Source organism: Stegodyphus dumicola, chromosome X2 (assembly GCF_044657685.1).
Source record: "Stegodyphus dumicola isolate Sdum_Otavi_A_Nest chromosome X2, ASM4465768v1".
Classification (NCBI taxonomy): Eukaryota; Metazoa; Arthropoda; class Arachnida; order Araneae; family Eresidae; genus Stegodyphus; species Stegodyphus dumicola.
In genome coordinates this window covers 193614195-193630788 of record NC_140781.1, presented here as the reverse complement: position 1 = coordinate 193630788, position 16594 = coordinate 193614195, and the positions used below count along the sequence as shown (strand labels likewise).

General features: G+C 33.0%; 1 protein-coding gene across 1 annotated transcript in view; it reads left to right on the top strand.

Moving 5' to 3' along the window:
• Positions 1 to 16594, top strand: part of TppII (Tripeptidyl-peptidase II) — a 313141-nt gene that overhangs the window by 160518 nt on the left and 136029 nt on the right. Inside the window, exon 16 of the mRNA XM_085809472.1 lies at positions 345 to 421. Coding sequence (XP_085665598.1) covers positions 345 to 421 — 77 coding nt within the window. The remainder of the gene's footprint in view (positions 1 to 344; positions 422 to 16594) is intronic.

Below are 16594 nucleotides of genomic sequence, written 5' to 3'. Positions count from 1 at the left end.
CATGAATTAATTACTTAATTTATTGCAGTTATAATCTTTGTCCTTAAAACCACATGTTGCATTTGCTGTTAAGGGATTAGAGTATTTTTTAATGCATATACATTTATTCCTGTAACATATGTGTAAAGAAAAGTAAGTAAAACTATTGAACTACAGTCTAATCTGTTTTGTTGAAATAGTTCATAAAATACTGACGTACCTTTGTGATACTTATAGAAGAATTTGATTTTATTAAATTTTAATAATCAGTGCACAGTTTCATTATTTATTTATTTATCATAAATTGGAATGAGTAGCAAACAATAAAATGAATTTGGCCTTTCCCCATTTTTATTTCTTTCCAGATTGAAGCATATGATTGTTCATGTGTTGAAAAGGGGCCTGTTTTTCATTTCCCTGTAACTGTGATAATCAGCAGAAAGTGAGTCATTTGCAGTAATTTTAAAATTTTTTGAAAGATTTTCATTTCGGTTTTCGCTTAATTGTTATGAAATTATTTACTCTCTAATACTAAATTTTACAGTGCAGTGATATATTCATATATAGAGCAATATATGCGTGTTAATATTAATATTATTCATGTTCTTTCATATATATTTGATTTACATAATTTCTTTTGTCCAAAGAGCCATATTTATGAAAATGTTAATTACATAATCAGAAGATGAAGCATTTATTTATTTTTTTTTTATTTAAAAAGCCTGTTACTGTATGTTTCATACGACATAGTTGCCAATTCTCCCGATTTTTCGACACGTGTCCTGGTCAGCTGGTACATCATTGAAATTCACAGTTTTTTGCTCTTTAGTAATGAAAATGTTTTTTACCAATACAATTAAATTGGGAAAATGAAATTAATTTGTGAAAATAAATATTGCACATTTTAAGTTTTATCGAATTACTCAAAGTTAAATAATGAAAATTTCATTTCCTTCACCCCTAATTATCTTCAACATAATTATTATTATTAAATTTTATTGGATATGAGCTGCCCTAATCAACTCTAGACATTTATTGACCTTTATATGAAAATTCAATCAAAATGTTTAAATAGTAAGTATTTATCTGAATGAATTTTTTGTTAAATACATAATTAGTTGGCACATTACTAAGTTCATCCACACAGTACTATGTCTATTAATTATTCATTTTATTTTTACCATGTTTAAAAGTACTTAAACAAAATAAAAAAAAGTACTTAAACAAAATAAAAAAAAAGTACTTAAGTTTAAAATACTTAAATAAATTAAAGCATCCTATCCGTTTCTGGGATTTTCTTAATTTAAAGTGTATAAAAATTACAAAATGAGCCAAATATTTGTTTTTTGAATACATAATCAAATATTAATAATATGTCATTATTAATATGTATTAAAATATATTCTTCTTATGAGTGTGAAATCAAATATTTATGTGTTTTATAATCATATTATAAATAGTTAAATAAATTGAAACTTGCATTTGCAATGAAACGAATTTAAATGAATTTTGATTTCTTTTAAAATGCCGCTGCTGTGCAGTGCAAAAATCACCCAGATGCTCCCGGTTTGAGGAAGAACATCTCTTTTTTGATATTTCAAGGTTGGAAGCTATGTTATGAAAAATAACTTGAATGAGACTCTGAACATTATCTAAAGCAGAGGATCCCAACCTTTTCTGGCTGACTGCCACCTTTTTGAAGTATCAGTGTTCACTTTGAAGAAATTATTTCTAGTATCAGAATTTCAAGGTACAGCTATGCGGGTTGTATTTGTGTCTTGAAATTTAGACTGAAAATAAATAAATTTACAAAATTGAAAACATATATCTTAATAATGTTTATTGAAAGAAGTTAATGAATAGAATTATATGAAATCAAAAAGTAATCATCAGTGAGAAATCGGGACCTGAAATCCAGTAAGGAATCTTTCTGTTAAGGATAACTTGAAACTACTTTTTTAAAAGCATTATGGAGGGCTTCCATGTTGGTAATAAGTCACTATACCCTGTAATTTCACCAAAACTAGCAAAATACATAATTGCTTTTTTAAAAGATTAGAAAAAATATCTATCACTGCACATGCCGAAATTACCCATGTTCAAAATTTGCTTTTTAAAAGAGTAATAAAGAGAATGTTAGTTGACAGATTTCATTCAGATAATTCAGATTTTGTTGCAATTATATATCCATTTTATTGAATTACTCTGCCAAATAAACTATGCGATTTTTAGTCTGCAGAATGTTGACTAAAAATCACTTTCATGTTGGAATATAAGTGATTTAAAAAATTCTGCAATGAAGCCCAGTAATGCTGGTAGTGGTTGCTTTTAAAATGGAATACAGAAATAATGCATTGGAAATGTATATGTTATGACTAGAAATAACACTTGCTATTACAATCAGAAGCCATAAAATTGAGTCACATAAAAGAACTAAACCTATTTATTGCAAAATAATTTATGGGAATAATGTAACAATGAGTAGAAAATTGAAATCTTGAAAAGAAAATCAGTAAGACAAGTTCAAGACTCATAACTTTAAAATCAAATAAGACATAATATGTGGAAGACTTACTGATCAGATAAATTCCTATAATTATAAAAACAGTGTCATCCTAGTATGCATAACATTATACACAACTTTTCAAATCTTCTTATAAAAATCATTAATGTTGGTAATAATTCATTGATATATACAGTGGATGGACAAAGATATGGAAACACCTTGTGAAATGCATATTTGAAAAGAAAGATTGATTTTAATGAAATATGTAGGTGGTGCTGGCGTTTTTGACTACTGACGCCACCTATACAACTTCGTAAATGTGCTAAACAGTTCAGTTGTTGTCGGAGTACTGTTATTTGAGGTTGTCATTGCATTATGTCAGAATTAACAGACTTCAAACATGGGTAAATTGTTGGAGCACGTATGGTAGGTGCTTCCGTAAGCAAGGTAGCTGAGGTGTTTAGTGTTTCAAGAGGTACTGTATCGAAGATTTATTCCGCATATTTGAAAAGCGGAAAAACATCATCTGCTAAATCACAGCGTGGACGAAAGTGTGTCCTGAGTGATCGTGACAGACGATCATTAAGGGCAATTGTGATGAAAAATAAGAAGACCACAGCTGCAAAAGTTACTGCTGAAATGAATGCTGTGTTACCGAATCCTGTAAGTACCAAAACAATTAGAAGGGAGCTTCATAAACAGGGAATTGCTGGCCGTGCTGCAATTGAGAAGCCACTCATCAGTGATGCTAATGCCCGTAACAGGAAAAGGTGGTGTTTAAGTCATAAAGCCTGGACTATAGAGCAGTGGAAGCGAGTAATATGGTCTGACGAGTCTTCTTTCACATTGTTTCCCACTTCTGGCCAAGTTTACGTCTGGAGAACGCCATCTCAAGCCTATAATACAGACTGCTTGTTGCCAAGAGTGAAACATGGCGGGAGTTCTGTTATGGTTTGGGCAGCCACATCATGGTTCTCTGCTAGCCCCATGATAACTGTGTCAGGGCACATGACTGCCAAGACTTATGTGAACATTTTGGCCGATCAAGTTCATCCCATGGTACAAACTTTGTTCCCCGATGGTGATGGTGTCTTCCAAGATGACAAAGCCCCTGTTCACACAGCTCACATGGTCCAGGACTGGTTTTCTGAGCACGAGGATGAGTTGTCCCATCTCCCCTGGCCACCACAGTCACCAGACCTGAATATTATCGAACCTTTGTGGTCTACATTGGAACGGAAAGTGCGTTCTCGTTATCCACCACCAACATCGTTATCTGAACTTGCCACCGCTTTGCAGGAAGAATGGTATAATATTCCCTTGGCAAACATACAGGAACTGTATTTATCCATTTCGAGAAGACTGCAAGCTGTTTTGGATGCCAACGGGTTTCCTACACCATATTAAGCAAAGAAACATGTTTTTTTAAAGGTGTTTCCATATTTTTGTCCAACCCCTGTATATCCTTGCCATTGAGCTTAAACATTAGAAGAGATAAAAATTTGAATGTTAAGTTACCTGAAGGTGAACCCAATTAGTTACAATTAAAAGAAGCACCACAGAAAAGAAGGCATAATTAATACATAATGGTTCACTGTTCCCTTTTAACAGATGCCAATGAGCCTTAAGTGACAGAATTCCAGGCAAGTCAAAGGAGCTTTTTCAGTTTTTGCTTTGGTCCAAGTATCCAGCTCATCCTCAATACTTTACAAGCTTTTAATTTGTTGTTTAATTGTAAGCTTCAAAGTTGCTGCCATTTAAAAAATATGTTCTGTGTGTCAGGAACTTGGTTGTTAAAAAGAACTAAGCAGATTTTGGATTTTCCCCTGTTAGTTCCCTTGCCCTTGATATCCTGTATCTAACTGGACAAAATATTTTCTTGGAATTTTCACTGTCCTAGACAGCAAGGTTTAAGTTAATGAGTTTAGCCATGAATGCTTTATTATTAAAAGTTTAAACTTCCAAACTCTCCTTAGATAGGCAAGAGAGCCCTGATTTTTGGCGGTACTTCCACCAATTCAATTTACAATGTGTTTCTCCTGAATGTTTCATTCCTAAATTTTTTCACAATTTTAATAAGTGTGGCTTAATATTTCATGATTTTCACTGGAAAATGCAGTATCTGGCATCTGAAAACCGTTTTTTCCCTTTTGGTTACCAACCAAAAGAGTTTTACTTAATGCTACCATTATGCATGTGGGAATAGATGTTACTGGAAACATGATGATGCAGCTCTGCAATTGGCATCAAGTGCAGCTGCAGGTTATCAAGCACACACCAGCAAATGAGCACAAAACAAGATTGAAACAGCCCTCAGATTTTCTAGATTCACTAAATGGTGAGAATTTTCATGTACTTGTTGAAGTCATTTAAGGATTTGTGATCTTTTTATGTTTGCAAAAAATGTAAAAGACTCATTTGCTTTAAAAAAAAAAAATCTTGTAGTGGACTTTTCTTTGTATTATTTCATCAAGAATCTGTAATACATTGTAGGGTTCTGCTTATATAGAAGCTTAAATAACTCTTGTAGACACTAAGATTGACAAGCAAGTTATTGTGTTCTGATTTATGATGATAAAGTCTTACAAAAGTTAAAATAATCTTTTTAGTGAACATTAGATTAGTAGAAGGCACCACTTCTGCTACAGAATATAACTCCACTACTTGTCGGTATTTAAAATAACCTAAAATGAAGTTAAATTTAAACAATGCGGTTAGAGACAATGCAAAAGTACTTTACTTAAGCTGGTTCAAGTAACTGATGGTGCTTTTTTTTTAACATCAGTTCTCAAAGTGGCTAAACTTGAAATAAACTTTGGCAGAGCTAAAGTGCTATGTCATTGCTAGAAGCTATAAAACATTCAGACCTTAATAACTAATTAGCATTCTTGGGAAGACTACAGAAGGAAGTTACAATGCAACTTGAGGTCATAATAATTAGTTAATTAGTAAATTATCCCTTGCTTGCGATGTATACATTTTGACATTGCAATTATTTTCTTTCGCCTGGTGGAAACTCCAGTGCACTAAAATAAGCATATACAGAAAATCGCAAGAACAACATAAACGTGGGGGGGGGCAATTTCTTTTGGGGAACCAGAAATTTATTAATATAGAACCCTCATTTTCTGCTGTTTTTCTTAAGTACATTTTCCCACTGATTGTCTCTGGTCATGCTGCAGCTTTATTTAGGAAAATGTATCCCAGTTGTAAAATCTAACACATTTTCTTATGCAAGAACAAAAAAAACTTAAGTTGCTAAACAAAGGAGAGTGCAAAACAAATCTTCAGTTGCTGATTACATTAACAGAGTTGCCAACTCTCCCGATTTAGGCGGGAGACTCCCGATTTTCGACTGCTCTCCCACCAACCCGATTTACAACATATTTCTCCCGACTTTTTCTTATTCTTAAAATTTCTCACGATTTTTATGGAACTTGGCTTAATACTTTGTTATATGAACAAAAAAAGTGATTTTGGACGTCTGAAAGCAATTGAATTTTCTCTAGATTATATCTAAAACAAAACGTTGCAAATTACATAACTTCTGCTTTGTAAGTGAGAGCATATACGTATCCAGAAACGTCGTTCTCCAGTTCTCCAATGGGCATCATGTTCCACTGCGTGTCACCTGGCATATTAACCAATGAGGACAGAGCAAGCTGTTCTTTGGATGTTCTTTAGTTATTTGGGTCATTTTGTCCTGAGTTGTGTGAGTACACGTGCCTTCGGAAAATAGTTTTAGAAATTATCATCTTTTGTTATGTCTGCGAGAAAGGTGAAATACTCGTGTACGTTTCCATTATTTCCTCAAGGAAATGTAATAAAAATGTGTACCGCCTGTCATTGCGATTTTTCGATTTCACATGGTGGAAGGGCGAATGTTCTCAAATATGTGCGTACACAAAAACACAAGGACAACATGAGTTGTTTTGAAAAAAAGAAAGATTAAATTTTTCTTCAGAAACAAAGGACCAAAAAGTTATTAATGCAGAATGTCTGTTCTCTGCCTTTTTACTGGAGCACAACCTGCCACTGAATGCATCGGATCACGCTGCAGCTTTATTTAGAAAAATGTTTCCCGATAGGGAAATCGCTAAGAAATACTCAAGTGCAAGAACCAAAACAGGTGCAATTGTTAAAGAAATGGATTTGAAAAATAAATCATCAGTTATTGATTGCATTAAAACAGCTCCGTTCTGCCTCTCTTCGGATGGAAGCAATAATACCGATTCAAAACTGTATCCAATTGTTGTTTCTTTTTTTAATCCAGAGTCTTCAGAAAATGAGTGCAGTTTACTTTCTGTCCCCACTTTAGAAGGACATTCGACAGGCTTAAATATAGCACAGCTAATTATTAAAACTTTAAAAGAAAATGCGTTCCCTCTGGATAATTGCTTAGCACTTGGTGCTGATAATGCACCAGTAATGGTAGGCTTGAAGACTAGTGTTGGAGGCATCTTAAGAAAGGAAAATTCAGATTTGCAACTGCTATGAACAAAATTACATACCTGCCAACTTTTACGAATTTTTCGTAATTTTTACGAAAATGCGTTTGTCTTTACGATTTTATGATCGTAATCCATTTTTTACGATTTTTTTCCTTTTTCAAGTGTTTTTAGTGATTTTTGTCGAAATTTTAGAATTTTTCGCCAATTCAGCGATTTTCGCCAATTGCATCGTGTTTTACCGCCAACTACTGACTACTTCGAATCCAGTAACCTGCAGTTTCTCCCAACTCGCCGCTTAACCAGCCAATCCAATGCGCTGAACTTGTTTCTCCCACTATTTTCTTTGTGGGCGGCAGATTATTTTTTTCGCGTTTGCTTCAGCAGCAAGGGAATTACTCAGCTCGGACTCAGCGAGCGTGGATTGTCGCATTCTGTTTCCGACTCCAAGATTGCTCAGAAATATGCTTATGCTCGCACGAAAACATCTTCTATTGTGAACGAAATTGCTTGTGATACACAAAGTAAAATGATAGCTGAACTCCAGAATTCAGCATTTTCGGTGTCAATCGATGGCAGCAATGACAGCGATTGGAAGCTTTACCCCATTGTTGTCACATATTTCTGTGATGTTTCTAATGAAATGAAAACTCATCTTTTGCATCTTATATTGTTAAATGGAGACACTACGGGGAAAAATATTGCCGACTTTGCCAGTTCTGGAGAAGATAGACTTTATGTCCTCGTTGGTACCTTAAAAAGAGCTGATGGAACACCAAAATATGATAGACTAGCAAGAGTTTTATGTGCTATTCTCGTAATTCCACACAGTAATGCTGAGTGCGAGAGAGAATTCAGTGTTGTGAAGAAAAACAAAACTATGTTTCGTTCTTCAATTTCACCAAAAACTCTGGAAAACATTTTAATTGCTAAATGTTATGAGGAAACTAATTGTTATGACCTGGAAATTTTCCAAAGAATTTTTGGCTAAAGCCAAAAAATGCACTCTAAATTCATTGCAATAATTTTTTTGTGTAACATTAAGTTCTTGTTTTATGTTTCCTAATAAATTTTTTAGTTACTACTTAATTGAGATTTACTAATGTGAGTACAATTTTTTTTTTTTCTATTTGTATGAATTGTTATTTTTTTAATACCAAAGCATGATATTAATTCTTCGTGTTCTTCTGAATTTTGGAGAAATCTTCTGAATTTTTATCTTTAGAGGTTGGCAGGTATGAAATTTTGAAGTTTCTTTCTTAAAGAAAGCAAAATCTGCCACTGTTTATAACATTTGTACGAAAATTGATTAAATTTTTCTTTTTCGTTTTCTTAAACGATGCAAGTAATAAAAATGTTTTTTATTTGTAAGGTATTTTTGTGTTGATATCATTTAAGAATTAGTTGCTATTTAAAGTTAATTCATTATTAAAAACTATATTTTCATCATTTAAAAAGTCTTTTTAACTTTGTGAAAAATCTCCCGATTTCTTAAAAAAATCTCCTGATTTTTGAGTGTCATAGGTTGGCAAGTATGCATTAAAACATCTAGGTGCTTGAAATTCATATAATATGTAATACTTTGCAGAAGTAATTTCTAATGCGTAATTTCTTTTTGTCTTCATCCCGAAGTTGCTTCACTACCTTGTTAGCTGAATACGTTGAACATCTTTTATATAAGTGTATTTTCATACATACTAACAGAAGTCTTAGTGACTACACTTTTAGATATTAGATAGTATTTACTTTTTGTATGTTTCGACTTAAAATTTATTTTTTGTTGTTGGAAAAAATCTCATTTCGAAAAGAAAAAAAAAAAAAATCCTGGTTTTAGAGTTTGGCAGGTAGGCATGCGTGATTTAAATTTGACGCAGAGACTGAAAGCATAAATTGCTATTATCAAGCGAGCATTTCAGTTAGAGGGTATATCATACATGCGGTTACATGCTGTTTATGTTTTCATCAAGCATTCTTAATGCCAAATTTGGCTGTCAAAATGTAATAGTCATAATTTTTGTCCTTTTTTATTTGCTTGTTATATTTTTAAAATGGGGTGTAGTCTGTGTACCAGATATTATTATGTAAATTTCATTCAAATTCCTTAAGTAGGTTTGTTTTTATTCAAAAATGATTTGCTTGTTGCTTATTTTTTTAGCAGTAATGCATTTTTAATAAATGCAAATAATAAATGTGATGAATTTTTTGTTGAGAAAATGGAAGTAGTGTTTTGCAGTCATTTGTCTTTGATTATACTGTTGAATGCAAGAGTTGATTCCACTCATAAAGAGTCTTCAGTCCATCAGAATAGGGTGGAATCCATCAGAATAGCTGCTCAATCTTTGCCAACAATCATAGGAAATTTACTTAAAAATAGCATTCCCAGGAATGTTTATCATCTCTGCACAGTCTTATCTTTGGGAGTGCTGTTGTAAACAAGGCTCCTGCTTATCATCTTTCCAGTTAGGTAGTCCGACAATCCACTCTCGTTAGACGTCAGTGTACGTACTTTCACATAATCTGAGATGTACTGAAAAGCTAGGGTCTTTCCTACATGATGTGTTGAAGCAATCAAGTTTTTGGCAAGAATGAAAATTGTCCCTTTGGCACTTTTAGGCACTTCATTTGTCTTTAAATGGGAACATCATAGTGTCTTTAATTAGGCAAAGCAGAGTGGAGGGAAATATTTTTATAAATCACATCATATGTGTGCTATTGATTGAAACAGAAAAGACATATAATAAACTTGTAGTTTGATATCATGCTATGGAGAAATGGACCTCTTTCCTCTTTTTTGAAATTAAAGCTACTCAGCAAGTATTTCTTAAGAATGAACTGACAAGCTAAACACGAGATACATGAAGATGCTTGGTACAAAAGCCTGACAAGGAACATCATGCACAGTGATCTGAGTAGGATTTAGTGATTTTAAAATAACAATGGAGAGATAAATTATTAAATCTAATAATGACTCCACAGGTGTTGTTACCAGGTGTGTAAGAATAGTCCCAATGTAGCTCATGCATATGTCGTGAAAGGCGACTAAAATGGGTACCTAGCGTCAGGGGGTATAGCCGGGAACCCTGCCCCTGGGGATTATATCAGGGGACTGGTCCTCTGAGTTGGGGGTTGGAAGTGGGGCTAATCACCCCACCCCGTAAAAAATCTCACAATGGAGATAATCCTGTTAAGAAATCCAAAGATAAAATTAGCCGGACTGCTTCTACTGGAAAACGACTTGGAAATGGCCTAAGGACTTTTCGTTTTGGAACCTGGAATGTCCGAACACTGTACTACAGTAGGGGACTGCAATTTCTTGTAGTAGAATTTGACAAATGTAATATGGATCTACTTGCCATTCAGGAAATGCGATGGCTTGGGGAAGGTACCATTGAAAAAAGAAACCACACGGTTTACTATAGCTGTGATGTGAAAAAACATGTTTTTGGTATTGGTTTCTTATTGAATAAAAGTTTAAAACACTTAGTGATTGATTGTGTTCCTAAATCACCCCGACTTTGGAAAATTCGGCTAAGGGGAAAGTTTTTTAATTATAATATTATCAATGGACATGCACCTACAGAGGACAAGGAAAAGGAAGAGAAGGAAAATTTTTATGAGGAACTTTCTATGTTATACAGATCTTGTCCCAAGCATGACATTAAAATTGTTATGGGAGATATTAATGCTAAGTTGGGTAAAGAGGATGAATTTAGACCAACAATTGGAAAGCATGGCTTACATGATAGTACTAATGACAATGGACAACGACTAGTATTTTTTGCTGCTGAACACAACATGATAATTTCAAGCACTGTCTTTAGCCACAAGAGAATACGCAAGATGACTTGGCGCTCACCTCATGGAGAAACCTGGAATCAAATTGATCACGTACTCATCGATTCTAGGCATTCTTTGGATATCCAGGATGTTAGAACTTATCGAGGTGCCATCTGTGATTCCGACCACTTTTTGGCTTTTGCTAAAGTAATTGCTAAAATTTCAAATGCACGAAAGATACAGGGAGAAAAGAAATTGCTGAAATTGATTGGGAAAAGCTGAAAATTGAGGCAATTGAACGAAATTTCAAGTCCTCACTCGGGGAAGAACTAAGATCTAAAACCATGGCCGAACTGGAAAGCGTGGAAAATAAGTGGAACTTGCTCAAAGACCTGATCATACACTCAGCTGACAACAATTGGTTTGATATTGAATGCTCCCTTGTAACACAGGCAAAAAGAGCTGCTTATAAAAATATGTTCCAAAAGCAACATTCAAGACTGTGTTGAGGAATATAAGAGATCTAGAAAACAGGAGAAAAAGATCCACCAGCTTTTTTCACGATGACCTATTTAAGGATGTTGAACATCTGATGGGGTCCAATGAAAGCCGTGCTTTCTATTGTGAAATTAACCTTGGCCACGAAGATTTTAAGCCTAGAACTCCTGCCTGTCAAGACAAAAACAACATCATTCTAAATGACAGAAAAGAGGTACTCCACAGGTGAAATGAGCACTTTAGTAATTTGTTGAATGACCATACATGGGATGGGTCTTCAACGTACCCAACTACCTCTGTAAACACCAATAGTATCCCGCCGCTATCTTTGGCAGAAGTTAGAGAAGGAATTAAAAAGCTCAAAAATAAGAAATCCCCAGGCCCTGTCTTAATTACTTCAGAACTCATTAAAAGTGCTGCAGGTTAAAACATTGAGAAAATACACCACCTCATCGAATCAGTTTGGAACCAAGAAGTTTTACCCAATATACTTGAAGTCTAACATCACTAGCAGAAAAACGAAGATTTTAATTTACAAAAGCTTAATCAGACGCATTCTTACATACTCTATTAAGACCTGGTCAATGACAGAAAATGCTAAAAGTATCATTTTTGTCTTTGAGAGAAACATTTTGAGAAGTATTTTTGGTGGCATAAATCATTTTCATTGGTCTACCTGTATACAAGAATTTGGATGAGCAACTGGAAAATATAATTTTCTGTGTATGTTGTTTGTTCTATACATGGAAAGAGGTAATCCATCTCAACTCAGTTCAAAGAATTCTGACTGGTTGTTCAGACACATTGCACATTCTTGTCACTAAACAACAGTGTGATATAGATGCTTTTTAGCTTAGCTTAGCTCTCAGATTATAGTAGCCTATGATTGCTAACACATATTTGCAACCTCATAGGAATAAAAGTCAGATATTTCGAAGCAATGCAGGAGAACTCCCAACACAAAATGCAACATTTGCAGAAAAAAATTATACATGTCAGAAGTATAATTTGAAAAGAAAATCCCATTAAATGAAATGAAAAATCAAATTTAATTTAAAGCAGTAAACTGATTTTGTTTTTGTTAAAAGAAACTGGAAATTTCAGCTTTGTAATTCTTATTATCCTATTTGTCAATCAAGGTATTCTCAAGAAATTGTGCTCTCATAGAGCAGTGAGACTGAGTCTCATTTCTTTGACAGTGCTAAAAATATGCTCATATTCTGCATTACTGCGAAGCATGATTAATATAGCTTTCAGGAATTATATGGTCTTGTTACATTCATGAATTCTATCTGCAGCATGCATCTTCCATATAAAACCAACCAAATCAACCATGCCAACAACTTCAGGTTATAAAAATTCTCATTCCTCTTAGCGGAGTGCTGTAAATTGCTTTTGAAATTCATTCCATGCTGTATCATCATTCTATCCATGTTTCATTGTGATCAGGAATGGGAATTTATTCACAAAATATGAAACACTAATTAAAAGACCCATTTCTTTTAAATTTCAATTTCTGCAGTTACTTGCAGTTTCAAAATACTGTCAAACAAATGGGGGAAAAAAAAATTATTATCTTTAAACATTTCTTTGGCATTTTCAAGTTCAATTTCCAATAAACAAATCTTAATTTTCTTTCTTATGTTTGGAATAATGGTAAGGAATTTCTGTCAAATCATAGAATATTTCTACTACTTTAGGCTTAACAAATTTAGCAAGGAAACTTTGCAACAATGTCTTAAGTATTTTCTTGCAAATATGAATGTCATGATGCAATCTGTAGTGGCATATTTAATTCTTCAAAACTCTAAACAGTGTAAAAGAATGTAAAAAGTTTTGTTTATGTTAGATAAAATTAAAAAATTCTTTTCTTTTACAGAAAAAGTATACTTTGTTATTCTTCTTTTGTACGATTTCTCCATTCAGTTTAATTTTCCTGCGAACAGTTTCATCATGCCATTCTTTCTCTTTATCAATAGTTTTGAACTTATTGTTTAATTTAATTTTGTATGGGAAGAACTTAAATGTGGATGTTACTGCTCCGTTAGTCTTTTTCAATGCAACAGCTACAGCTATGATATAGTTAGTTTTTTTAGCAGGAAACAGAAAAAATCAGCTGTGCCCCTCTGGGATTCGAAGTTTGGACCTCTTGATTGCTAGTCAAATGTGCTACCACTTGCACCATGAAGGCGTGTGGTAAGCAAGGAGAAATTTCTTTAAATCTCGTGTGTTCAGTATTTTTCTTATTTTTCCTTTCAAATCTGGACTGGTAGTTCAGTCTGATGTTCGAATCCCACTGAATGGGCTGGCTGCATGAGCGTTTTTGTGGTTTTCCCCAAGTATAATGTCTATACAAGCCAGTTTTTCTTAGAAAGTCCTCTGCAAAGATATCCCTCCTCTTAAAGAGATATCCTTTGAGTGCTTGGCCATAATCAAATAAATCAACCAAATAAAAACAAACAAGCTTCATGAAACTACTGGAACATCTCTAAATATCAGTGTTAAACAACTGATGTCTTTGTTCAGTTATATTTTGATGAAATAGAATCCATCCACTGAAATTTGTTTTATGTTTACTGGTAATATAGCAGCTGCTCTTTCTGCTGCTAGATTTTTTAAATGATATGGGCAAGCCATAATGATTAAACAGAAAAATTGCCATATATTTTCAGTATATGGCCATATATTTTCATTAACTATCAAGAAACACAGTTTGATGTAAGAATATTTAATTTACTCAGTTCATTAATAATCATCATAGATATATTATGCCAAGTTTATTCACTAACTAAATTAAAGACACAAGGTAGTACATTTTATTTAATCCTTTGCTTCATTAAAATAAGTTGAAACAATTGGATACAATCACAATCACTTTCATTGCTCACATCAACAGACAACAAGGCAGATTTTTGTAACATACTTATTGGGTCTTTTTGTGTACATTCACCATCTCATTAAGAAGGGCAGAAGTTTTTGTTCTGACACAGGGATATGCATTTGCTACGTATGAATTAGGAAACATCTAAATAATCAGAGGGTCTAAATAATCATGATTTACAGCATGATTCAAGGGTGTTCAATCAAAAGTTAAATAAAAGCTCAACTAACACTAACTTAACACTATAAATAAGCAGATCTTTGAAAATCGTTGCTGACTTCCTGATCTTATCCATATTTTCAACATTTGATATATGTAATTGTTTAATGTTTTTGTAATTAATGTATGTAATTGTTTTAATATTTTTAAAGAATTTTCAAAGTACCATTTTTTTCACTTTGAGATATTAAAAAATTGCATCCATATATGTGTCAAACTCCATAGGTCCCTTGCTAATTCTTTGTCATAAAAAATAAAGAGGCTGGTCTTAAAATACTGTCTTTTTTTTTTTTTTTTTTTCTCATTGTATCAAACAAATTGTATTAGTACAAACTGCATGCATACAATATTTGACACTGCTAGATATATTTTATAATAGCCAGTTCATATCAGGTTTCCAGTTTGGTTTCACAAAATCGCCAAAGACAGAAATCAGAGATTTTAAAACAAGCAAATAGAAAGATATATATTTTCATTTGATATAATTTTATTGTAATATTGGAATTTTGAAATACAATTATATGAAATACTATCATAGTAATGTTAATACATTAAAAATAAGGCATGGAGAAATTTGCAATTAACTAACTTAAATGTTGCAAAGTTAGAGCAGTTTTTAAAGCTTGTAAAATGAAAAGTAATCACTAAACCCTAGGGACACACAGTATAAAAATGCTGAAGTGATGAAATGCTGTAACATTCTTCCCTTTTCCTCGAAATAAGTGGGTTTATTTGATTATGTAGGGTAGAAATAATCCCAAATTTGATGGCAGTGAATTACAGAGGTTTTCACAAAAAATACACAAAATTTGTAAAAGTTGGTACGTATGCCAACAGTTTGGTAGTTCTTAAAATGTAACACCACATAAATCTCGCCAAATGCATCTTACTTTATTCATATGGATCCTTTTTTCAGTTGAGGCCCATTTGTCCATTTTACATCCAAGTTATCTTTTTAAAAACACATTCTTATGGGCAGTATACACATTTCTCTGCTTCATACACATTTTAAATGAAATCATCAGATAGAAGAGAACTAATTCTAACCTGAAATATCTTGGACTTCAAAATGCTTTGTATGTAAATGGTAGGTTATTGTGCAAACTAATAGGTTGTAGGTTGCTGCTCAACTTCTTAATATATATATATATATAAGATATATATATCTTAACAATAGATTACTGTGAAGGTTACTGCAATAGGGGAATATAGTCTGTGAAGTATTCCATATTTCAAAATCTTTGGATATGCCTTTTTTCACATAAAACCTGGAGGAACTAAGAGGGTTTTCTTATTGCCGTATCTAGAAGCATATTGTTGCCAGTAATTGATTTACTTTTCTAAAGATACTTTGGAGAAGAAGACTGTTTTTGTGTAAGCAGTCAAACTTATTTGATGGTATTTCCACAGAGAAAAAATTCCAGTTGGTGAGATATTCATTAAACCTACCAAGTTAGCTGCAAAAGCTCTATATCTTTATATCAAATCTCATAAACTAGTTATCATTGTTATAACATGAAAATTATCTAATGGATGGTATGCATACTGCATGGCTTCTCATACCTTATCATGTTTGATATGATTAGATAATGAAACTTTGCGGCATTAGAGACATTACTTGACACGAAAAAGTCAAAGGACTTTTGTTCCCCCCCCAAAAAAGGTGATGACATTCAGCTGGAATGCTCGATGATACATTCAACTGGAATATTTCTGCTTATAATTTACAATCAGAAAAAGTCAAAGGACTTTTGTTTTGTGTCCCGTGTGTTTGCTTATCCCTGTTTTTTTTTTTTTTTTTTTTTTTTTTTTCCCAATAATTTCTACATTGAGAGTTATGTTTGAGGCTAAAATGGAATATGCACTGTTAAGCAAAGCCACAATTTTTTCATTAATTTCAAATTTAGCCTGCATTTCTATTGCATTTTTATAAATTTCATTGGTACATTAAAATTTTTTGGCCTGCAAGTGGAAACTTTTTTTGATGTTTACTTCCTTAAGAGGACAGCAGGTGAAAATTGTCTCTCCCCCCTTGCTATATGCTCCACACTCTTCTATAAAATATAAACAATAGATGTCTATGCATTATTCTCTATATAAACTAATTTGGAAGTTTCATACTGATTTATAACAGCCATCTAAACATAAAAGTTGAATTATAAGTGTGATATTAAAATCGGAAACTCACAATTTTTTGAGAAACTATAGGTGGTTAAGAGATAAACTGCACATAAATTCAGACTGCATCTTGCTGCAAATCATGTGCTGATCAGAATCATAACAACG